The sequence below is a fragment of the Mastacembelus armatus genome, chromosome 14 (assembly GCF_900324485.2).
Source record: "Mastacembelus armatus chromosome 14, fMasArm1.2, whole genome shotgun sequence".
In the NCBI taxonomy this organism is placed as follows: Eukaryota; Metazoa; Chordata; class Actinopteri; order Synbranchiformes; family Mastacembelidae; genus Mastacembelus; species Mastacembelus armatus.
This window is the reverse complement of record NC_046646.1, coordinates 16038026-16060762: the sequence shown is the minus strand read 5'-3', so window position 1 is coordinate 16060762 and position 22737 is coordinate 16038026. Positions and strand designations below refer to the sequence as shown.

At 39.0% G+C, this 22737-nt stretch overlaps 2 protein-coding genes across 5 annotated transcripts; both read left to right on the top strand.

Moving 5' to 3' along the window:
• Window positions 1–3494: 3494 nt before the first annotated feature.
• Window positions 3495–13371, top strand: map3k7cl (map3k7 C-terminal like). Of its 3 annotated transcripts, none has more exons than XM_026327914.2 (5): window positions 3495–3875; window positions 4688–4769; window positions 7340–7398; window positions 8728–8843; window positions 12471–13371. In XM_026327914.2, exons 2-5 carry the CDS (start codon window positions 4694–4696, stop codon window positions 12649–12651), a joined length of 432 nt encoding a protein of 143 aa, XP_026183699.1. In that variant the 5' UTR covers window positions 3495–3875; window positions 4688–4693; the 3' UTR covers window positions 12652–13371. The 3 variants fall into 3 exon arrangements, with proteins under 3 accessions (XP_026183699.1, XP_026183698.1, XP_026183697.1); XM_026327913.2 differs by having other exon boundaries at window positions 3495–3924; window positions 4659–4769; XM_026327912.2 differs by having other exon boundaries at window positions 3496–3924.
• A 206-nt stretch (window positions 13372–13577) lies between these two features.
• On the top strand, window positions 13578–20802 carry bach1b (BTB and CNC homology 1, basic leucine zipper transcription factor 1 b). 2 transcript variants are annotated; one of them, XM_026327909.2, is made up of 5 exons: window positions 13578–14138; window positions 14804–15052; window positions 15665–17089; window positions 18314–18520; window positions 18618–20802. In XM_026327909.2, exons 2-5 carry the CDS (start codon window positions 14804–14806, stop codon window positions 18963–18965), a joined length of 2229 nt encoding a protein of 742 aa, XP_026183694.1. In that variant the 5' UTR covers window positions 13578–14138; the 3' UTR covers window positions 18966–20802. The 2 variants fall into 2 exon arrangements, with proteins under 2 accessions (XP_026183694.1, XP_026183693.1); XM_026327908.2 differs by lacking the exon at window positions 13578–14138 and adding an exon at window positions 14223–14697.
• Window positions 20803–22737: the final 1935 nt, after the last annotated feature.

The window sequence follows — 22737 nt, the reverse complement described above, 5'->3', positions numbered from 1 at the left end:
GGAAATCTTGTCTCCCACTAGTGACAGTGGATCCCAATGGATGTGTGCATTCAAAAAAGTGAAAAGGCTTCTGCCACAATGAGTTGCCCTTCTCTTTAAAGGTAGGGTAGGGTTTTTCTTTCCATCCTGATGACAATGAATACATTTAATGCATTAATAAATGCAGAAAAAAAAATCTGTCATCTCTGGCAGCATGGCTCAAAAACCTAGATCGCCAACCTGTCTGTCAACCTACGTCGTAATTGTGCCAACTCTGCCCTTGTATTCAATGTGCAAGACTTCAATGCTCAAAGTACAAGCGTTTCCCACAAGGCATTGCAGGCTGACGTTACCGTCCATTTTTCCATATTGGTTTGCCTTATCTTTAAATACTTCAGTGTTGGCTTAGCTACAAGCATATTTCAGATCCTTCATAGTGAGTTATTGTCCATATTCACAACCTACAATCTTAACATGAAACCTTTTTTCTGGAACAATAGCACATCCCACAGAAGATCCTTATAAGATTGATGACAGGTTTTAGGAATAAAAGCTTATGACAAACTTCATTTAAATTTGATTTAAACAAATTTAAAGCAGGAAAATCTATTAGCAGCAGCACGTTGAGCACATTGCCTCTGACCTGTGTACAGCAGGCAGACAGAATGAGGAATGAAAATATTCTCAGCAGCCTCAGCACCATTACCTCTCTGCAGCATGAATAGAGCATCACTGCCTGCCACGCACAACCCCCACTTGAATTTGATTTGAACTCCACTCATCAGTACCTGTGGCAGAATAATCAACTCTCATGCTTGAATGCACACAAACAAATCAATCTGGAATCAGTGTGAAGCCAAATGGCCAAATGATTGCAATGACATTAATATTTTTATTTACAATTCTTCTGTGTTATGTGCTATATCAGGTGCTTCCTTCTGTCCTAGGCTTGTTTATGTCCTCTAAAGATTAGTTCGGGGAAATAAATAAATCGGAGATGAAGAGGAATGTAGGAGTTCAGTCATGTTCCCTAACGGCTCTAACTCATTTAACCTTTTCTTCTCGTCAGCACCAACATTCAGTGTCTCTGTCCTTTTACCTCCGTAGCCTTACTGCACATCTGGGATATACACTATGAATTGGATGTGTACTATCTGTTTTTCTGGAAAAAGCCTGTTGAAGCCAGCAATTCAGTGTTTCTGCCACATTGGAAATACTCAGAATCGAGTAAAGAAAACAATCAATCAACCCATACAACTGAACAAAAATGTCACTGTGACCAAATATTGATCAGAAAACAAACAGTATTGGGAAAGAGAAAGAGGAAAGTGGCTGTTAAAGGAGCACTTTAAGCAGTAAATCCTAATATGATTCATTATCAATAATGTCAGGACTTGACAAATTGACCTTGGTTTCTACAGCTTGTACTAGCTAATTCGATGACATTTGAAACAGGACAAGAGCGATAAATGGTATAAATACTTTATAAATTACTAGAGTCAAATGTTGTGTTGTGACATTTCCCTCGGTGTGTATTGTGTGCACTTGTTTGTGTGTATCTCAGCAGAACTGGACCAAGCTTTTCTTAATCTCTTCATGTAATGAGTTCTCTCTTTTTTTTTTGGTATTCAGATTAATTCTGGGATTGGGCTCAGTCCAATGTAATAGCGTTTGGTTGTCTCTAATCTCCTAACCCCATAATTCTTAATCAAAACCAAAGGCAGTGTTTTTTCTCTCATGATCTAATCCTTCATGAACGAGGCCGTGGATTACAACAGTGACCTTGGCTGAGCAGGACCCTCCTCTTTCATATTAACCTAAGATGACCTCACCTGAACACCTCAAAGGGGAAACCTTTTCTGTGTGCTGTAAATGAAAGTTTGCACAACTCAGCCTTGGGCTGTGATTCTTCGGGCTTTTTTAATATCGACTTCAGATCTGGGGATGCAGTTTCAAAGAAAATGTCCAATTGGGGAAAAAAAAAGACTTACCCTGCTCCTAGGATCATGAATGATTATAAAATCAACACCATCCCTCTGTTGTTGAACGATTTTTCGGTGTTCACGCTTTTGTTTGTGTCACCCACATCAAACCATTTGTTCTAATGATTTTGATCAGTTTTTAGTTTTGGTGGTAATGGAGAGGTGCAGGGGAACTTGGGAGATGGATAGAAAGAAGCATCTCTCTGTGTGGTCAAGGTTAGACATCATGAGCCATACCTCTGTACATCTTACATGGATGAAGAGGATGTGATCGAGAGAAAACTAGAGAAATTCAAGAGGAGTGACACCTTAAGGTGAACATGATTGACATCCTAAACATGCCCAAAATGGCTGGTACATTTTCCTTATTCTGTTCATTTAGAGAAAGGTCAACATGGCACAGAAAAACTCAGCAAGGCTAAATTTAGAAATATATTCCAAAAAGCCACATATACTTTTTAGTAGAAATTCTACCTTTGTGTGTGTGTCACCCATGTAAATTCTTCAAACTCGTAAAGTCTGGATCACGTATCATTACATGAGGCTCGTGACTATACGTAGACGTACCAAAGAATCAAAGCCAAACTATAGCTCCAGTGTAAGAAGTGGCAGATGTTTGAGTGTGTCCCATCCATCACAATGAGATGAACAGTCTCCGGGGCTGATGAGCCAGGTCTGTGTCAACAGCCTGTCAATGAAGACAAATGAGGAGGAGTAGGACTCTTGGAGGTGCAGAGCATCATTTATCTGTCTCTGTGTTTCTCCATCTCTTCACCTTTTCTGTCCTACTGGTTGAAAGCTTGTCTATAAACAATTCAGGGAGGAATGCTGTCATCTGCTGGTGTGCAGGTGAAGTAGCCCTGTGGATATAGTGTAATGAGTGACAGCAGTTAACAACTCCAGAAGCCCCCACAGCAGCAGTAACTACTCTTTTGGAGAGCCATAGGGCCTAATTTATGATCATTTCTTTTAAACTCTCACAGGCTTAAGGTCAGATTAGCTTTATTATGATTATCATAAGTCGGCTTATTATAAATTCTGCTCAGAAATGTACCTGCCAGCCTGGAAACAGACCAGAGGCAGCATGTCAAGTTCAAGTTGCAAAGAAGCGTGTGCGACTTTGAACACTTAACAAATGCAATTGTTATGGAAACAAAAAATGTCTGTGTGCTGGGCTTGATGTTGCTTTTCTAATATATTTGGAGGTGGGAATATTCTGTTAGTCTCTATGTTGGTTCAGATAGCAGACTAGTCTCTACTGATTAAATGGATCTCCGGGTATAAAAATATGTTTTGTGCACACACACTGAGCGCTTCTCCAGTGTTGTTTATATATTTGCGATGAACAGACACATGGATGCTGTATTTTCTTCTTCAGGAGCTATTATAACATGAGATGTTCATTCTGAGCAGCTGTCTCATTGCACAGCTATTGCAAAGCCAAAGACCATCCCATCGGCATGACCGTGTCACTCAAAACAGTGCTGAAGCTATGGGCATTTTTACAGGCTAAAGTCATGTCATCTGAGACATTTAATTGGATCCGGGCCGCCTGTGGGACACCGGACCATTCTCTCTACCGCCTGCTCCCTGTTGGGTTACTCTTCGCCGCGTGCCTGCAGTCCGTGGGTAACATGTTCCTGACCGCACAAGCTTGAGCTGCTGACTGACACGAGTGTAGTGGACGCGCTTGTGTGGGGGAAAACCTCAGAATCTAAAATAATATAGCTGGAGTCTCAAACGAGAGCTCGGGGTCAACTCTTGGAGAGATAGTTGTGCCATCTTTGCTGGATTTGCGCAGGGGCGCGACGGTTGCGAGACGACCTTTGCTTTTTCTGAGGAGACCTCAGCAGTGCTCGGACGGGGGGTCGACAACTATCAGCACCGAGGACACTCACTGCTGCCTGATTTCAGGTTGTAGCTACTTTACGGAATTTCCTGGCTCGGGTTCGTGCTGCTTCAGGTAACAATGACCTGTTGGCTCAGACGCTTTTTTACAGACTGGAGATAACCCACATGTATGGACTAAACCACATTCCGTCTTAATATGCTCTATCATTTGCTTACCATATGTGTACTCTTACACCAACATGTCTCATTTTCCAACAACTGGGAAAGAAGTTTATTTTGAAAAAAGTTCTTATTTGTTGTGTGGAAGGTCATTGTGATATCCTGTCAGAGACACAGGGTTTACCAGCCATAAAGCAGCCAAATGCCCTGATATAAAAAGCCTGTACCTTAACTGGAAGGGGGGCATGCCAAATCCAGACCTCAGCCCCAGTCTGTCAAAGCTCCCTAATTATTTAATCCCACTGCATCTCTAAATGCATGATGAAACTGACTGCTCCCTGTGTGTGTGTGTGTGTGTGTGTGTATATGTATGGGGGGCTCCATACTTTCCATCAAGCAGGTTCTTCATTCTAACTCAACACTACACCCGCTGAGTTCAGCATTAAGTTTTGCTCTATGATTAAAATCACAGCATTACTGAAATTAAAGATGATATATTGGATGACATATTTTACAACGGTAAAAAAGGGGAAATCACGGCTTTAATCACTCCTTTAAGAAACATTTCTTAATGGTGAATCTCTTGAATTTAAAATCCTGTCCATTTTTTTTTTATCTGATTGACTAATTGTGTCATTGCTACATCATCAGCCATCTTTCATGAGATCCTTTTGATTGTGCTAACAGCTCTGTTTTATGCCTGTGGCCTCATGAAGGGATAAATGATCACCTCAACCAGAAGAGTGTCCCCTGATAAATCTGAAGTTAGAATTGCCTTCAGTCTTGACGACACATCAGGTAAAAGCACATGCACACACACACATATATACATTCCGACTGTGCACGTCCACGCACGATACGTGCTCTCTTCACACGCACACCAGTGTTGTAGCATCAACTTACTTTGAGCTTTGTTGCACCTTTTACTCAGTCATTTAACAATTTAACAGCCAATGAAGGCTGGAGCTGTACTTTCACTGCGTTTTCCAGTATGTGTGGAACACATGCACGACATTCTTCCCACCACAACAGACCAGGCACAATCTGCCCAGATCATCCCCCCTGTCACGGTGACAGTGTTTATTCTTCTACACTGTGGCTGAGACAGGTGCTCCCTCTATTTCTGTAGGGCCAAAGTACATTAAAAACAAACCACACATGCATGTGGGCAGCTGTGCAATTGCAGATCGCACATGTAGGCACCCTTACTAGCGGTTGCACAACTATCAAAACATACACCATTCATTATGTCTGTCCCTAACTGTTACACACTCACATGCACACACACTGAAAGGTCTGCCCTACCTATGGTGCTGGGTGCTGTCAGTCAGGATGTTTTACTGCATTGGGGCAGGCACTGGGACAGCAGCTGCAGCTATGCAATAGCAGAGTCAGATTTCTCCTCTAATACTAACAGTGTCCTGCTGCCTGATTCACTGTTCAGCTTTTAGAACACTGGCCTATATTTATAAGCAGTTAACACTTCCAGTCCTACTCCACCCATCTCTGATCCCCTCTTGTCTTTCTCTTAGAAGCTGAGAAACAGATCTGTAGTAGAAACCCCGAACTCAAATCAGCAGAAACACAGTAAACTTCATGTTATTCAGCTTGTAATTTGCACATGGCGACAGCCCTCTTGCTGATTTTTTTTTTAAATTTCATAATCATACGTAATACTGGGTTTCACTTCACTCTGAGCTGTCCACCTCACTTTAGTTGTTTATTTTTGAATAAATCTTAAAGACCACTGTGACTGTACAGGACCTGCTTTAGTTGGCAGCATGCTTACATGGCTTATTTTAGTTTTATCTTCAGTTGACCCTAACCTCCAAAATAACATTTTGGATATTCCCCAGACGATCATGTTGTTGTCTCTTTGAACTCATGTTTCTCAGCATGGAGACTAAGACCTGTGTGCTGTCTGGGGATCATCCTCTAGGCCCTTCATGACTTCATGCCAGGCATGGTTATAACTCCAGACTGTGCCTAAGCATGAGAACTGTATTTATTTCTCATCATAATTGGCCCCATGGCTGCAGACTGGTCCACTAATACTCCTGCTTTTAGAAGGTTGCATCATCCCAGGATTCTCCACATGTGTTCCGCAACTCCAGGGGGACATTACTGGCAAGGCAGAGGCTGGTGCAGGCAACCTGCCTGTTTCTGTCTGTCTGTCTCAGTCCCTCTCTGGCCATACATCTGGCCAGCATGTTCTTTCTGTCCACCTTGTTTGTCTGTGTGCTCACATAGTTGTCCCTCTTTATTCTTACCCTGCATTCCTTTCTGTCTGACAGCTCATTACTGCTGTTCAGTAAGGAGACATGGCTCATTTGTAAGTGTAGCACTGTGTTGCTATGTTGTGGTGTCATCTAAGAGGCCCCTATAGTGTTTCATTTTGGGCCATTTTTATGAGGCGGAGAAAGGCATTAAAGCAACTGCCTGTAGGACAAATCCCTTGGCTCTATATTGAGGGTGTAGCTCAAACATTATTAATGTGAAACAATTTTGAATGATAAGACTTTATGCAAATTTTGAGCAAATGTAGCTGAAGTTACTCTTCAAACAGCATAGGAATGATCTCCCACTTTTCTGGCGAAGCATGGTCTGAAAATCAACTTGCAGAGAGTTGAATGTTTTATTTTTACAGACTGAAGAGAAACGAAACTACTAGAGTTCACATTGTCCTTCACCAGTAAAAAAAGATAAATTCCATGATCCCAATATTTTCATAGAAATGACTGCATGCACAGGCATCCCCATGATTCTAACCTAAATTTTAGGGAATGGTGTATCTCTGATGTTAGCATGCATGTAACTTTTAAGTCTCTGCAGGCAGATTATTTCAGAGTATTTCAGTCTTATTTATACTTGTACTTCACTACATTTACTAGGGTAATATTGCAGTTTTTACTTTACTCCAATTCTGTAACTAATTAGTTTAAAGACTAGAATTTTAGAATTATGATAATCTTATTAAAGGATGTATTGTTACACCTTACTGAGAAACAACATGTTACTAATAGCCAATATGACATAACACTGCACTGTGTATAATAAGTACATTTTATTGCTACAGTTACACTCTACTGCTACTTTTGTAATCTGGTTTCAGTAATCTGGTTACTTCTCCCACAGAAAACACACAGAATGCTTTTGAAAATCCTGGTAAACCAAACGACTTGTACTAGGCTAAAGCAAAACTCAAATCAAAACAGCATTCAGCAGTCATTGGCCAATATATTGTGTGGAATTGTGATATGTTACAGGCTGTATTACAGTTAATTAACTTTTTTTTTTTAAAATGTCACTCTAAATATAATTTTTTTCAATGTTTAGTTGTAACTGAATAATGTGTTCTATTTCAATAGATGTAAAAGATGTGGAGGACCTTTCTCAAACGTTCCCGGATCTTGAACAGCGATTGCAGGTATACAGTACAGACTGTAGCATCACGTGACATTTAATACACATCTCGTATCTTTGACAGAGCAGCACAAGACAACAGAGGCACAATATAGAAAGAAAAAACCTATTAGCATTCGGATTTCATTGTGTAGCTCAGTTTTGTGTTTCGTTGTATAGAATTTTTTATGCTAATACAGATTCAAAAAAGGTAATCCCAAATTAATGAAACTAAAAATAAAATAATAAATAAATAATAAAAAAATAGGTCATAAACTCACCTCATAACAAAATAAACACTAGAATAAAGTGGACATCCAGAGCAGGTGATATAAAAACTGACAGGGCATGTTTTTTCCCAAAGCTAATTTCTTTTCAGGTTAGAAATCGAATCTCTTAATAGAGAGAACCTTTGGTTCAATCTGTCCACTAATCAGTGTTTTCACTGTGTGTGTGCTCACTCTGTGTTGTCATTGAATTATCCTTCAACGAGTGCCAGTGCCAGAGTCGGTGCCAATTTCAAATCAGAGTATCGAATGAAAACAGTAGTAGCAAGCCAATGCCTGATACACTGTAAAAGGAAAGGCCCAAACAAATTTGTGTTTTGTTCTCATTTTTCTAGGTTTTTCTTTTTCACACAAAAATTGAATTACTGTTATTGTTTGTGACTCTGACACAACTTGAGCAAGTCACCTTCTGATACGGTGTCACACTGTGCCACGAGGCCTCCTGATATCAAACCTTCCACTTTATGAACTAAATAATTTATTGGCCTGATGCAAATAGTGTGGTCATGCATATTAATTACTATGCTCAAGCACCATGATGTCATATTTTAGTGGTAGTTATATCTGCAGTTCATTTCTGTGCCCATTACTTTAGAAGGCAGACTGGCCTTTTATGACAGACTGGCCTTTAGCGCATTGTAGGAAAGGTCACGGAGTCAATCAAGTCACGAGAAATCAGCTCTTTTGCAGCTTTTTAGCATAAATTGCAATGAAATATTATCAGGAGAAAAGAAATTTACTGTAACTGTAACTAAATGCAAGAAAAAAGACTTTAAAGGCATCACTTTGGACTGGACACCTGGGAAGTTGTGATGGCCATGTTGACCCGTTGTCATCATTCATGAGTAAAACATTGATCTTACAATGGACAAAATAATTAGCAGCTTAATCAATATTGACAATAAAGTTATCAACATACAGCTGTTGAATTTACAGAACATGAAACTTTTAATAAACTGTGGACACATTTCTATTTTTCTTATAAACAATTCATTTGTGAGTGCTTTTCCAAATAACAGGTCTGTCTCTCTGATGTCATGTTTATTTCAATCTCTGACCTCTTGCAGCCTGTGCCACCCTGTGTGTCTCTGAGAGAAAGTGTTCAGGTGTACAAGGAACACTGCAGGATGGCGAGGGAGTTCCACCAGGTCAAACATGAGATAGCTGTGCTTGAGGACCGCAAGTAAGGCCCTAAATATATACTGGATCTATAAATCCTTGCATTAACATACAAGCAAAAAGACCTTGCATGGATGCTTCCAGATCAGACTGTTGTGTGCTACTGTCAGGGTTTTTCTTGGACCCGCAGAAGCTTTTGTACCAATACTCTATTGTTTATAGCCCCAGATGGGACATACAATATACTGTAGTAAGTCATTATAAAATTTTAATACTATCATTAAATAAATTTTTTAGGCATTTGAATGTGGACTTACTGGTACAATCTTTAATAATACCAATTTAAGGTTAATATTAAATAATAATTTGTTATAATATTATTCATTTATTGTAATATAGGTGTAATGTATAGAACCTAAAATTCACTGTACATGGTTTAAATTCCCTCCACAGCCATTTTTGCCAAAAATGCAGCCAGTTGGAAATGCAAGACATTTTGCATCAAAATGTCCACTAGATGGCACATGTTGATAGTCCCCACAGCATTTAACGCCTGAACTACTAAGAGCAGTTCCCTTAAGATGTTATTGGAGCAGCTGTTAATGCATGACTTTGATTTTGGGTGCGTCTTTTTAATTTTTATGATGAATTTAAATTAAGCAGAGGTGATGCTTACAGGGAAAGTTGTGCACTGTGTTTCTTTGTTGACTTGGGATCATATTTGGGAAGAGTATCTCCTTTGCAGAGTTAATAATATACCAACTGCCACCTTGGTCAGGGGTAATTGAATGAGACTTGCTGAAAGCTTGAGTGTTTTGTACTCTATATGCTTGCACATAGGCATGGGTATATAACACATACACACAGAGCTCACTGTCCCCTGTGTCCTCAGCAGCTGTGGGGAGTCTTAGCAGTGGGATTTTCAAGGCCTTTTGCCGCTGCCCCAACACCACACCTACGCACACACACACAACACCTACACCACTTGGCAGTTCCTAAATAGAGAACAACAGGCAGACTCTGCTGGGTTGGGCTTAGCCTTTAGTTCAGATAAGAACATGATGAGTCAGAAACTTTTGGTTCTCTCTTTTCTCATTGACGTTAATGCCAAGATCCAAAGTCAGACGCACATTTATAGTAAACTGAGAGTAGGCACTAGTAAAGACAATAGCAGAAAATGTGCTTACACTCAAATGCATAATGCATAGTGTAGCACATAGTCAATTTGAAGTCATATAGCTCACTGGTTTTTTACAGTCAGTCATTCCATTCAGGCTTGAAATGCCAGTAAATCTTATTCTACATATATAACTTAAATACAAATGTTGCTTTTTTTCAACGTTGATCAAATTGTAACAAATGTCTTTTACAAAAGTCCTATTCAGTGTGTGAAGAAACACTGCCTCAGGGATGGATATTAAGCCTAAAGCAGTTAAGCCTATAACTGGTTCCTTCATGATACAAAGAGATTCCATAAGAATTAGCCCCATTGTATTGAATTGTAGTGTTTATCTTTTATATTTGTCAATGTATGAATTTTTTTTCTTTACAATCGATTTTTCTGATCACAAATTCTGGTACACATAAAGGACAATGACATTTAGCAAAAAAATAATACAGTGTGTTTGTCTGCATCTGAAAACCTGTGGTTAAAAAAGCCACATTTTAATATAAATTGAAGATAATTATGTAACAGATCAAGTGAATACCGTCTTGATGTATTTAGTATTAAAACATATAGAACTAAAGCTATGCTGACAAATATAAATGGAATTACTTGAAACTACACTGGCAAAATTTGTAAAAACTACACATAGATTGTGGATATAAAGTTTCATATGTCAGTTTCTAGGAAACCCATTTTTCCCATTTTTTCTTATCTCTCTTGTGGATCAGGTCTTTCAGGAAATGAACAATTTCAAAGCTTTACAAGCTGAAAGTGTAATATAACAAGTAGTTCAAGTTTACAGACAACACTGTAATGTATACAGAGTCGATTGGGCTTTGGCCAGCTTTGATTCCACAGATTCTGTTTAAAATGAAGATTTGATATATAAATATAACAGATACCATATCAATAATACACAAGAAACAAACATTTGTGCTTGTGAATGAACTTATCTTCAATATTCTTAGGACATCTTTTCATCATTAAACAGAACTGCCTCAAGAGTTCTTAACACATGTTGAATCTTTTATTTATGAATGAAACAAACATGTAAGCACAACAGTACAACAGCCCTGCTACAACATTTCAAGGTATTTTCCTCACTATTACTGTTACTATTATTAAACTGATACTTTCACACAGAAACAAATGTTAGCAAAATACCCAGTGTAAGTTATTAATTTCCTTATATTTGTTTTAATGACTAGTACTATTAAATCAACATCATGTCAAACTTAAACAGCAAATGTGATGCACAATAGTAAACGCAGCAAAAAACTGTAAAGTCATTTTCTTTCGTAGTTATGCCATTAAAGCACACACATCCTGTGTTGTGAAAGAGGCTCATTTTCTTTGTTGATCCTGTGTGACTTGGCTGTAATATGAACCTGATATTCACACACTTTCAGGCGTGAGGCACTGACACACATTAAACACATACATATGCATGTGCGTATGCTTATATTACCTTTCAAAGTTCAAAGACCCATCTGTTTGCCAGGTAGAGTGAGGTCATCCTGCCTAAAGCAGCATTAGACTCATTCATCTCGATTGGCTTTATTAGGAGAGACAACTCCAATATGTGATTTATTATTCTGTGCGCATACAGTGTAAATTTCCACCCACAAGGATTGAAGGCACCATATTTACAGTTGCAGTATTAAGTGGTGAAACATTTATCAGACATTAACATAACTAATTATGTGTAACTTCACATAGTAAATAAAATCTGTCAAAAACATGTTTCCTTCCTAAAAACACAACTTAAGTTTTATAGTCACCCATCCCGAAGACTTCATCTGAAATGAAGTGTAGCTTTTAAACCATCATAGTATTCAATAAAGTCAGCATTTTCTTCTCAGGGTGACTCCATTTGCTACATTTGCCATAATGCTGACTGTCAAACCTGCCTGTCTCTATAGCTAATGGTAATGTACGGGAATACAGCTGTGTATATTGGGATCTTTGATGTGATTTCTGCAGCTGTTTCCATTAAACAATATGTTTGTAATTTAGATTTGTACCAAAACTCAACAGACCATCTTTGCTTATAAACAATTTGTACTAGGCGTTATGAATATTAAACTGTGTTTGGACATGGAGACCAACTAAACCAGAGTTGTTAGCTTTATTGCGTAACTACATGCAAGATCAATTTTTTTTCAGTTCAGACCTTCCTGTAAGTTTGCATTGTTTCCATGATTATTTTGGGCTTTGTGGTTTCCTCCCACATTGTTGAAACAAGACAGATGGAGACTGTAAATTGCTCATGGGTATGAATGTGTCTGACTGCCTGGAAATCTGCCATTCTCTGATCTGCGAACCTGGCTCAAGCCAACTATATGCTGGGGTCATATCCAACTTTTCAGAGCTGAAAAAGATTAAACAGGAATAGAGAGAAAATACACAAATAAGGAATTAGGAATGGTTTTGAGGAAATTTTGCATTCTCGTGATTTTTTTCATTCATGATCATCACAAATTACACCTGCTGTAAAAATCTTGATCTCGCCCGTCCATGTAGGCGGAAGTTGCTGGCAGAGCTAGTAGAAGATGAAAAGGTTGCCATTGAGATCGCACGTCTGGAGGAGGAGTTTCGACGTCTAACAGAGGAGAACCGCAACTTGGTGATTGTCCACAACGAGCGCGCTCAGCAGCTGGAGCGGCTCTGCCTGCCCAATCGAACGAGGCAGGACTCCTCGTGACCTCTGACCTCCATAGAACCTGAGACGTCCAGACATCCAGCTGTCACCAGGCCAGGAAATCAACCAGAAATAAAAGCTCAGCAAGTGCTCGTTCTGCTTAACTACAGTCTGTGATAATTACACAGAAAATCACCGTGTTTATTCATTTGTTTGAACCACAGACATACTGTCATCATCAGTGTGAGGCTGTTACAGTGATACAGTGTTTTGTCATTATGTTGCATAACCTTGCTGGTTAACTCTGGAATACCTCACAGTATATATTTGTACAAAGGTAGCTGTTGTGAATATGACCGTACTCTGAAATCTGTCTCAGGTCCTGTGGAGACTCAGATCTTTAACCTGAGGTCTGTTGAGGGAGCTGAAGGTGGTATGATGTGGTCCAAGTGTTGTATTTAGAGGAGTGTTTCCCCTCCATCTCCCTCTCTGCCACCTCGGCACTCAAACTCCAAGCCCCGTCAAGTTCCTGTTGTGTTAAAAAGGAAATGAGATGAGTGTTTAACCCATTGTTAGGGATCGGGTAATTGTAGCTGTTTGTGTGAAACAGCAAGAATAATAAGGATAATTTTACGATAACTGTCTGCTGCGACACAACACTGTAAGAGTTGTACATTTTTATTTTGATGTAGTGTGTCTGACACATGTATAAGGGGAAGTATATACAACTGCTGTTTATCGTTCTCATTTAACAATAAATTTCATTTTATTTTAACACCAGCATCAGTTCCCCACTGTAGTTTCATTTCTCTAAGCCATTATTGCCATATTGCAGCACTTGCATGGAAAAAGGAACTAGATTGCACTTTTTTTTTGTTTTGTTTTGTTTTTTTTCATGAGATTAGCTCATTTTGAAATTATGAAATGGTCACCTGATTGGGCAGCTTCAGTCTAACCCTCTTCCTTGTTTAAAACAAGTAGCGTTGACAACAGGGCTTTGTAGCGTTACTCATTCCACCCTGTTGTACTTTACTTCCTGGTTGTTCAGCTTTTACTACATGCTTTTTCTTTATCCAAAACTCAAAGGTTTCTGTTATAGCATTTTATGACAGAATTAATGCCATATTCATGTCATAATGTCTCTATACAAACACAATTAGTACCTTAGTACCTGTGTCATGATTCTGTTACAGATACGTGATACCTGATATTGCAAAAGCCACAAAACTTGAAATCTGAAATCTCAAACTTATAGGAGGGCAAACATGAAATTGTATTTGTTGTGTTGGTGCTCATTTACAGTTAATAACATGTTGTTCCTCTCCTAGCACGGGATGCTGTCTCTCTCTCTCTCGCTTTCTCTCTCTCTCTCTCTCTCTGTCTCTCTCTCTCACACTCTGACACACAAACACACAACAAAGAAGTCTTAAACTGAGCTCACAGAAAGATTTGCTCCTACCTGGAAAAGAAACAACATATGACACGACGAGGACCCACGGAAAAATATTAACCGTTTGATTAACATAATACCCTCCCCCTCCTTGCAACAGGTCAGTTTTATTTGTTTTTCCACTGTTTTTACTCAACCTGTTTCTCAAAATGCACTGTTTGCGGTCAGTTGTTTATGTTCACACTACTCATAAGTCTAGCAACAGAGATACTACACAGTCCTGTGTACACTGGGATTATATTCAGCAACCTTTACCTTAATCTCTGAATTAGTGTTCTGAGTAAATCTTTAATGGAATTTTCTGGGAAAAGCTTGTTCGTTTACTCGACTGATCCAAGGGTGGGATTGGTATGGACGGGAAAACCTGCTTGCTCATCCTTTATCAGCAGGAGTACATGAGTCAGCGCTCGCTCTGTTACACCCAGAGTTGTTGCAACACACACACTCTCTCCCCCTATTGCTCCCTCCCTCTGCTCTCACACAGGCTGTTTGACTGAGTCAAGCTCAGTTTTTAGTTTCTAGCAGAGTTGAGATAAAGCTTTCCAGGACATGCAGTCTGGTTGGACAACATTCCGTTTAGAAATAACCATGTATGCTCAACAACTGTGGCTTTATTTAACACTCTAAGAAACCTTGATACATGAAATCAGCTGTGCAAGGTAGGCATGGTTTATTTTATTTTCACATAGGACACTTTTAAGTTGGTATTCTCATAGAAGGGAATTCATTGGCTGTAAAAGTGTTTGTGTTTGTGTGTACATATAGATGTCCCTGATGGCCATGTCTGCTTCCCGGGTATCTCAGTTTACATTCGAGTCTACAGTGCATTCCTCCCATGTGCTGCGCTCCCTGGATGAGCAACGTCACCGGGACACTCTGTGTGATATTACAGTGGTGGTGGAGGGTCAGAGTTTCAGAGCCCATCGTGCAGTGCTTGCTTCCTGCTGCGAGTACTTCACAACCAGGATCTCTTCCCTTACACAACATGGAGCTATCATCACTCTGCCAGAAGAGGTCAGATGTCAGCTGATGATGCCACGCAGATAGAAAGTAGATACACAGGAAATCTGTGTGAAAGTGAAGTGAGAAAAGTGACTAAAAGGTGTATTTCCTCAACAACTACAGAATGTTCACAGAATGACTGTAGATGGTAATTATAACATCTAGACATGTCGTACCAACTTGGAAACACAGTCACTTATGCTTTGAAGGGCAGTGGAGAATATTTGTATAACATCAAAAGACATTAGTGTAGGGCTCTAGGAGTAATCCTAAAGTAAAACAAAAAAACAAGGAATGTTGATCTTCAAGGGGAAACATATCAGCGTTTTTAATTTTGGTGCAGCCATACTAATGAGGTTATTTTAAAACTGACTTCTCACTTCTGGTAAAAACTCCTAGTACTTCTTCAAGTTGAGAAACAACAAGAAAGTTTTGCAAACCTGGGATGTATATCCCTAAAAACCTTGAGTCAGAGTCGGTGTAGGTCTATTTTTTACAATTTTTACCTACATTATTGTATGTACGATAATCTGACAGAAAAGCTTATACATTTACCTATTTCTACATTCAGAATCAAGTACAAGATCAAAAGTGCTCATTTATGGGATCTGTCTTCTTTCACAGGTGACAGTTGCTGGTTTTGAACCCTTGCTGAAGTTTGCCTACACATCCAAACTACTCTTTGGGAAAGATGATGTCTTAGATATACGGAACTCAGCTTCTATTCTTGGTTTTAGAGATCTCGATGAGGCCTGCTTTGATTTCCTCCTCCCCAGGTTCTTCTCCACCAGCAAGAACTCTGCCCCTTTTTCAAGAAAGACCTGTTGTAAGAAACGATGCAAGAGGCAGATTTCAAAGGAAGATTGTGGCATAGACTCTGATGATATATTGTTGGGTGACAAAGAAGTAAAACCAGTTGCTGACTCACCATCTCAGCAGGAAGTGTCTTCACAATGTAACAAATCAGTTAACAGCAAATCAGGAAGCCAAAACAGTACAGGAACTTTTACACCTGTAATCGAAGAGACAAATTACTTTTTTAAACAGTGTCCAAAGTATCGCAAATTCCAGCTGGCTTGTGGGAAGGAAAGTTGTCTGAACAATCCAGCATCAGTAATCAGGAATAACTGTGACTTGTCCTGCTTACCCTGCTCCAGCAGTGACAAGAGTAAAAATGAAACTGAATTTCCTGGAAATTTCAGTTCAAGTTTGACCAGACAGAACAAAGGAGAGGCTGATGAGCCGAGGAGAATACATAACAAAACAACAGAGGATGGTATGGACAGAGTGGAGGTTCATATGGTTGAGAAAGATGAGAGAAATGGGGTAGAAAAAGAAACTGATATGAGAATGAAGGAAGAGATGGAGCAAGCTTCACCTAAATCCAGTTTCAAAGCAGTTGCCTTAGGGCCAAGCATGGCAGTGAATACGAAGTCATCTGGGTTAATACTGGACCACTGTCCTCTGAGGACCTTAGCTGATGACCCCACATTCAAAAGGTCACCGGGACAGGATGGATTTGTCATTGACTTTAAAGAGGACAAGAAAACAAAGGACATGGATCTACTTCAACCCATATTCATTCATCAAAACACAGAGGAACAGGTACAGGCTGAGGGGAAAAGGGCAAAAAACGCCTGTCAAGAAGGAGGAAAAGGAGGCTGCACAGAGAGAGTGGACAGAGAGAAGAGCAGTGAAGAAAGCAAGGTGGCTGAGAACCTGAAGCTGAAGGGGTCTGACATGGGCTTGTCTCAGCCAAACGTCCAGGACCCCGATTCAGGAAGTCTCTCTGATACAGACACTGGATGGGTGCAGACCACATCTTTAGAGTGGATTAAGCATCATGGCAACCTCAGCTCCAGCAGTACTAGCTGTCCCTTTTTCCAGGAGTTGGACCAAAGCAAATGCTTATTGAAAGCAGCAGGCCTTACTGAGTGCGAGGCAGCATCTCAGTCAGGCGTGTCATCCTTAAACTCAGGGGAGGATGGAGACTCAGAGACAGAAACAGAAGGGGACAGTGAGTCCTACACAAGAGAGAGGGCCAGGCAGGTGAGCAGCTACAATATCAAGTGTGCTAAGGTTCTACAGCTCTGCTCTCTTCTTCTATATCTGCCCTCCTGCCACCTAACTACTGAATGAAGTTCATTTAGTACTGAAATTATCCTGTGTCAATAAATGTCACAAAATTCACCCTACTTTTATTTTAACCCACCACATTTGCTTTAGATAAGAGCTGCAGACATGTTATATCAGATGTCAAACAGTGTTTGCATACATGTAGCAGAAAGTAGAATCACTATAGTGCCCAGTAAATTATTCACTAAGTGACGATGATGTGTGTGTGTGTGTGTGTGTGTTGTGACCAGGTGCATGTGTGTTATTAGAGTCCAACTCAGCTGAACTTGACACCTTGAGTTATCAGTGACTACAGGTGACACAAACAGGTTTGAGGAATCTATTATGGTCCTATCCAGATTAACCGTTTGACTGCCAGTGTGCAGGCAAATCTAAAGTTGATTCAGAATAAAAACGACAGGCTTTTATTTACACTTGACAAAACTCTACAAGATTTATAATGCTTACAATATCGGTCGCACATTAGCAGCAGAAGTAACCCAGTACCTGCCCTTTTAACACTTCCATAACTCTGTGTTAATAATTTACAGCTTGGTAAAAATTCAACTGGCCTAACTGCTCATCCCTTTGGACTTTTTCCTCACTTAATTTCTTTTTCTCTAATAGCCCAACTATTTTACATATATATGCTTTATTGCACTTTTTTAACTCTCAATATTAAATATGTTTGAATTCTATTGATGAATTTTTAATTCATTGAATAATTTTTAAGGTCTTTAAAAATGTTTTGATCATTTTTTTTTTATGATTATTTCTCATGGTGTTTAGATAAATAAAGATTTCAACTTTCTCCGTGAGGCTGCTGTTTTGAAGAAGATGCACATGTACAATACTTGCAGGTTATCTGAGGACCTTCAGTCTCACTAATGTGATTCAGCAAAATATAGATTTTCCATAATGTCTCTCATGCTACACCAGCTAATCCATGATGTCATGTAAATATGTATGTATATATATATATATATATATATATATATATATATATACAGTACAACTAAATAAGTATATTAACAGCATTGATTTGATTTTTCGCTCTATCTGTAATTAGGTTGCCTGTTCATTGATTGAGACACTGTATTCTCTCCATGTCCTGTCATCTGCTTGTGTAATATGTTTTTCCTGTTTGGGTGCCCTCAGGTTCAGTTGCCATTCTCTGTAGACTTGATTGTGGATCTGAGCAGAAATGACTTCCAGCAGCTGCTGAAGCAACAGGTCTTTACACGTGAACAGCTGGAGTTTGTCCATGATATGAGACGACGCAGCAAAAACCGCCTTGCAGCTCAACGTTGCCGCAAGAGGAAGCTTGATTGCATTTACAATCTGCAGTGTGAAATCAACAAGCTGGTAAGCACTAGTTGTTTTTTAAATCACTATATTTACCAGTCCACTTCCTGTTTACAGACAGGTTTATTTAATTGTGTGTTCTGTGTGTATGTAACAGAAAACAGAGAGGGAGAAACTGATCATGGAGAAGACCCAGCTCAGCCAGATGAAGGTGAAAACATGTCACAGTTTCTCTGCCTTATGTCACAGGGTCTGCAGTGAAGCCAACCTGCAGCCAGAGCAGCTCCAGGTGTTAGCCAAGTACACGTCCTCAGACTGCCCTCTGTCCTCTTTCTTTCCTCACATAGATGCACTCCTTTCTCAGTCTAGGTTGCCAGTCCAGCCCCAGACTTCACACTCAGCCTATTCTGTGGGCCTTGATAACTATATAGTGTCTGATGAGGCTTCATCCAGCTCCGGTAGGGACACAGGCGAGGGGACAGGGGATGATCAGCATTGCCTTTAGAAACACATCTGGCACACATACTGCAAGTTTGTATGAAACTTGTAGTAGCCTGAAGCCTAAGGTTATGATGTCAAAAAGCTTCCTACCTTGTATCATAGAGCATTTAAAGAGGGGCATTACTGAGAACTGTGAAATAGGCTGCAAAATAATCACATTTATGTGTGATTTCATCATAAAATGACAATTCATTTATAATCTGCCATTTTGATACAGTACAATTCTCGGGTGTCAGGAAAATTCAGCAGACATTGCACACACTGTTGGTTCTACACTCTCTGTGTGGAGAGCAGTATTTTGCACCACAACCAAACAACTGAACAAAAGACTTTATCTTCTGCTCAAGTCTTAGTTCAGCTGGCCACACACAGTGACACAGCACTTCTTGGTTTCACAAACCTCAAGCTTTACTTTTTCAGACAGACCTCACAAATTTGACTAAATGTGTTCTAACTGCACCTCAGCACTGTTTTTATACATGAACATATATTGAAGTGTATTTTTATGAGAAAGGCTGCCTCACACTGTAATGAAAACCAGTCAAATGCTACATTATGTGCCTGCATGTGGCAGCGCTTCTGTTTTTATTTGATGGAAATATTGTGTATTACCACAACCTGATTATTTGTCACATTTTTTCTTTATTATCACATTTATCTAATTACGGGTCATCTGTCCAATGTAGCAATAACCCATTTATATATGTATATATTTTATGTTTCACAGTAAGACACAAGGCTCCTCTTGCCTGATATCGATACCACAATTATTACTCCATTTTCTGTGACTGTTTTTATTGTTGATTTTCACTTATTTTCCCAAACTTACTGTAGCTCTTTGACACTCAGGACTTCACAGAAGACCAGCTTTGTATCCCCCAATTCCTCAAGGTCATGTTTTACTGTATCATATGTGTACATAGATTAGATTCATTTTCTGCACACTAATCATCACAATGCAGCTGATCTTAAGATGATGTAAGTAAAATATGCAATGTATAATATGGTAAATACAGGCATACATTGATTTTTTTAAGGGAAAAGATTTTTTTTTTTCAAACAGAACATGTTCAGTAATGCATGATAGTGTTGGTGCTTATTGCCCTCTAGTGGCAGCACATATACAGTCAATAGACTAATATACTGTACATATACTGCAAAAATTTATAATTTTTTTTTTGTCATTTTTTTGTACACAGTGTCTTTCTATGACCAAATGGATTGCTGCATTTTTTAAGCAAAAGTAAAACACACCCAGTCAACATTAAACATGTTCCAAATGGTAAAATATTTGTTTTAATATTACTCAACTTCTGAAGATGATTCATATAACACAGTATTATTAACGAGGTGTAAATCTCTGTGAGTGATGAATAGACACAACAGTGATATAATGCTGCACTTTCATGTTTATCATTCCTGAATCTTAGGCACTCTTTCCCAACCAGTTATTTGTAATTAATTTTCTCTTTCCTTTTGCTCTGTTTGATTTCATCAAATATAGCAAATATAGCACAGATGATTACAAATGATATTAAGATCTGTAAATCACAATAATGATGGTCATTCTCCCATGCCCTTTTTTGTAAAGGGGGGAATTCTGAGTTTCTCAAGGGCTAAAAGATTTATCAGGAACGTCTCCCTGATAAAAGAGCTAACTTACTTGGGAACACATGTTGTGGTGATCACATGCTGCACGCCTGCACTTCTTTTTAATACTTAACAGTGTTCCTTTTTGTTTTTCTGTATAAATCACAGATCAAGCATGCTGTGTGAGCCAGTTCTATGAGTATCACTTGGTTTAGTATAATTTAAAATAAACAGATTAATACCAATACAAATTACAAAGAGCAGTTTGTTTCTAATAATACTGTTTCTTAACATGGCCTCTATCTTTGAACTTCGAAGTTACATGAAAGTGATGCCTGCAGTGTGACTAATTTGGCAATAGGTGGCACCAGTTGAACAGTTATTGGTAATGACAAGTTGAAAGAGCCGTTTGTGTCAGAGCAAGTCTCTTCTATAATTTGAACTCTTGTATCTGTATAATGTAACTTGTCAAAATGTCAGTGTCCATGTGATTACGCAGGCTGAATGTGTTCTGCTCTAATAGAGAGTTATGTTAACATCTGTGTGAATTCTCTCTGGAAAACATTTCAAAGGCAGCAGAATATGACCTTTCTAATGTGTCTGCGTCTGTTTACCTGCATAGACTCTTGATGAGATGTCTGTAACCTTTTGATTTTTGTGTATCACTTCTCTATCAGCTCATTTTCTTCTGCTTGCATCTCCCTATGTTTCTCTCTTTCTTTCTTTGCCTCCGAGAGAATATGTGGGTGTTTTCTGTAGGTGGTTCTCTGGCAGAGCCTGAGAGCTACACCAAACACAATATGTTCATAATCCCAGTAATGAATAGTTAGATCTGTGCCAGCTCTTGTCACAGGAAGCGTTAACAGACTAAAACTTAAAGAAGTTTGTCCTGCAAACAATTAAAAGCTTATTTTATTGTTTTATTTTCAATTATATCTTTTAAAATGCCACTACAATTCAAAAACAATAACACCCTCTCCCACAATGTGCTCTAAACAGATTGTTGAAGTTAGGAGAAAGTTTGTTTCTTATATTATGCATTTCATTAATTAATAATAGTCATAAATGTCTTGATCAAGTTGTTGATGAAATTCTGATGACAAAGTGGTTATATAGAGTTTTTTGGTATTATTTGATGTGTTATGGGTGATAATATCTTAACATTAATTAAGACCAAATCAGATCCTTCAGGCAGGGCGTAATCCACTCAGTCATGTGGCTTCCTAATGAGAACCTGAGAGTCCTGGATTAGCAGGAAAACACACACACACACACACACACACACACGATTTGTGAAGCTCTACTAAAATACATGTGATCACGACAGCCGTGTGATCACTACTAAAGTAGAGGTAAAATGATTTGTTCTAGGCTATATGTTGAATGGCCATGAGTGTTCTTTCATGTCACATTATATGAATGCATTACCAAAACAACACAAGATGGGATACGTGGGAAATTACTTAATTTATTTTTACTTTTTTACAATAAATAAGGTGCTGACAGGCACATGTGTGTGTGAGGGCATGCTTTTCTTTTTCAGTCCAAATCAGCTCATGAAATCTGCAGTGTGACACCATGCTGATGGCACATGATGCAGGCAGTCACAGTCACAAACCCTCATGATGAGCCAATATAGCACAGCGTAGTTGTAATCTTGTGTAACAGGCATCATAAAAATCTAGTACACCCTAATGTGTATTCTGTAAATTACCACTAAGATCTCACACAATAACACAGGGCACTGTTGTCATCAGGCTTATTGACAATGTGGACACAGTGCTGATAAACACCAGCTGAAGGAAACAACATATCTCATTATAGACTTACTCTACTGTACATTTGTCTAAATGGCAACACACAACCAAATGCATTTGATTTTATCCACTTTTGGCACATTATACCCACTTGGTTGCCAGGTTATTAAGTATCTTAAGTTACATTTTAAAAGGCCACGGCTTTGGCAGCGCTGCACCTCTTTGTGGTTAGGTTATAGGCTCCTCTGCACAAAGAAAAGCAAAAACCTTCAAATGCAGCCAGAAAATTCTTGTAGGAAGATTAATAAAAGTAGAGCATCTCTTGGTGAGTCACCTGTGCAGGTTTAATATGCTGAACATATTGTATGTGAACCAGAGAATGAGAAAACGGAGATGAAGGAGAGGAAGAGGAATTTTAAGAGATTGGAA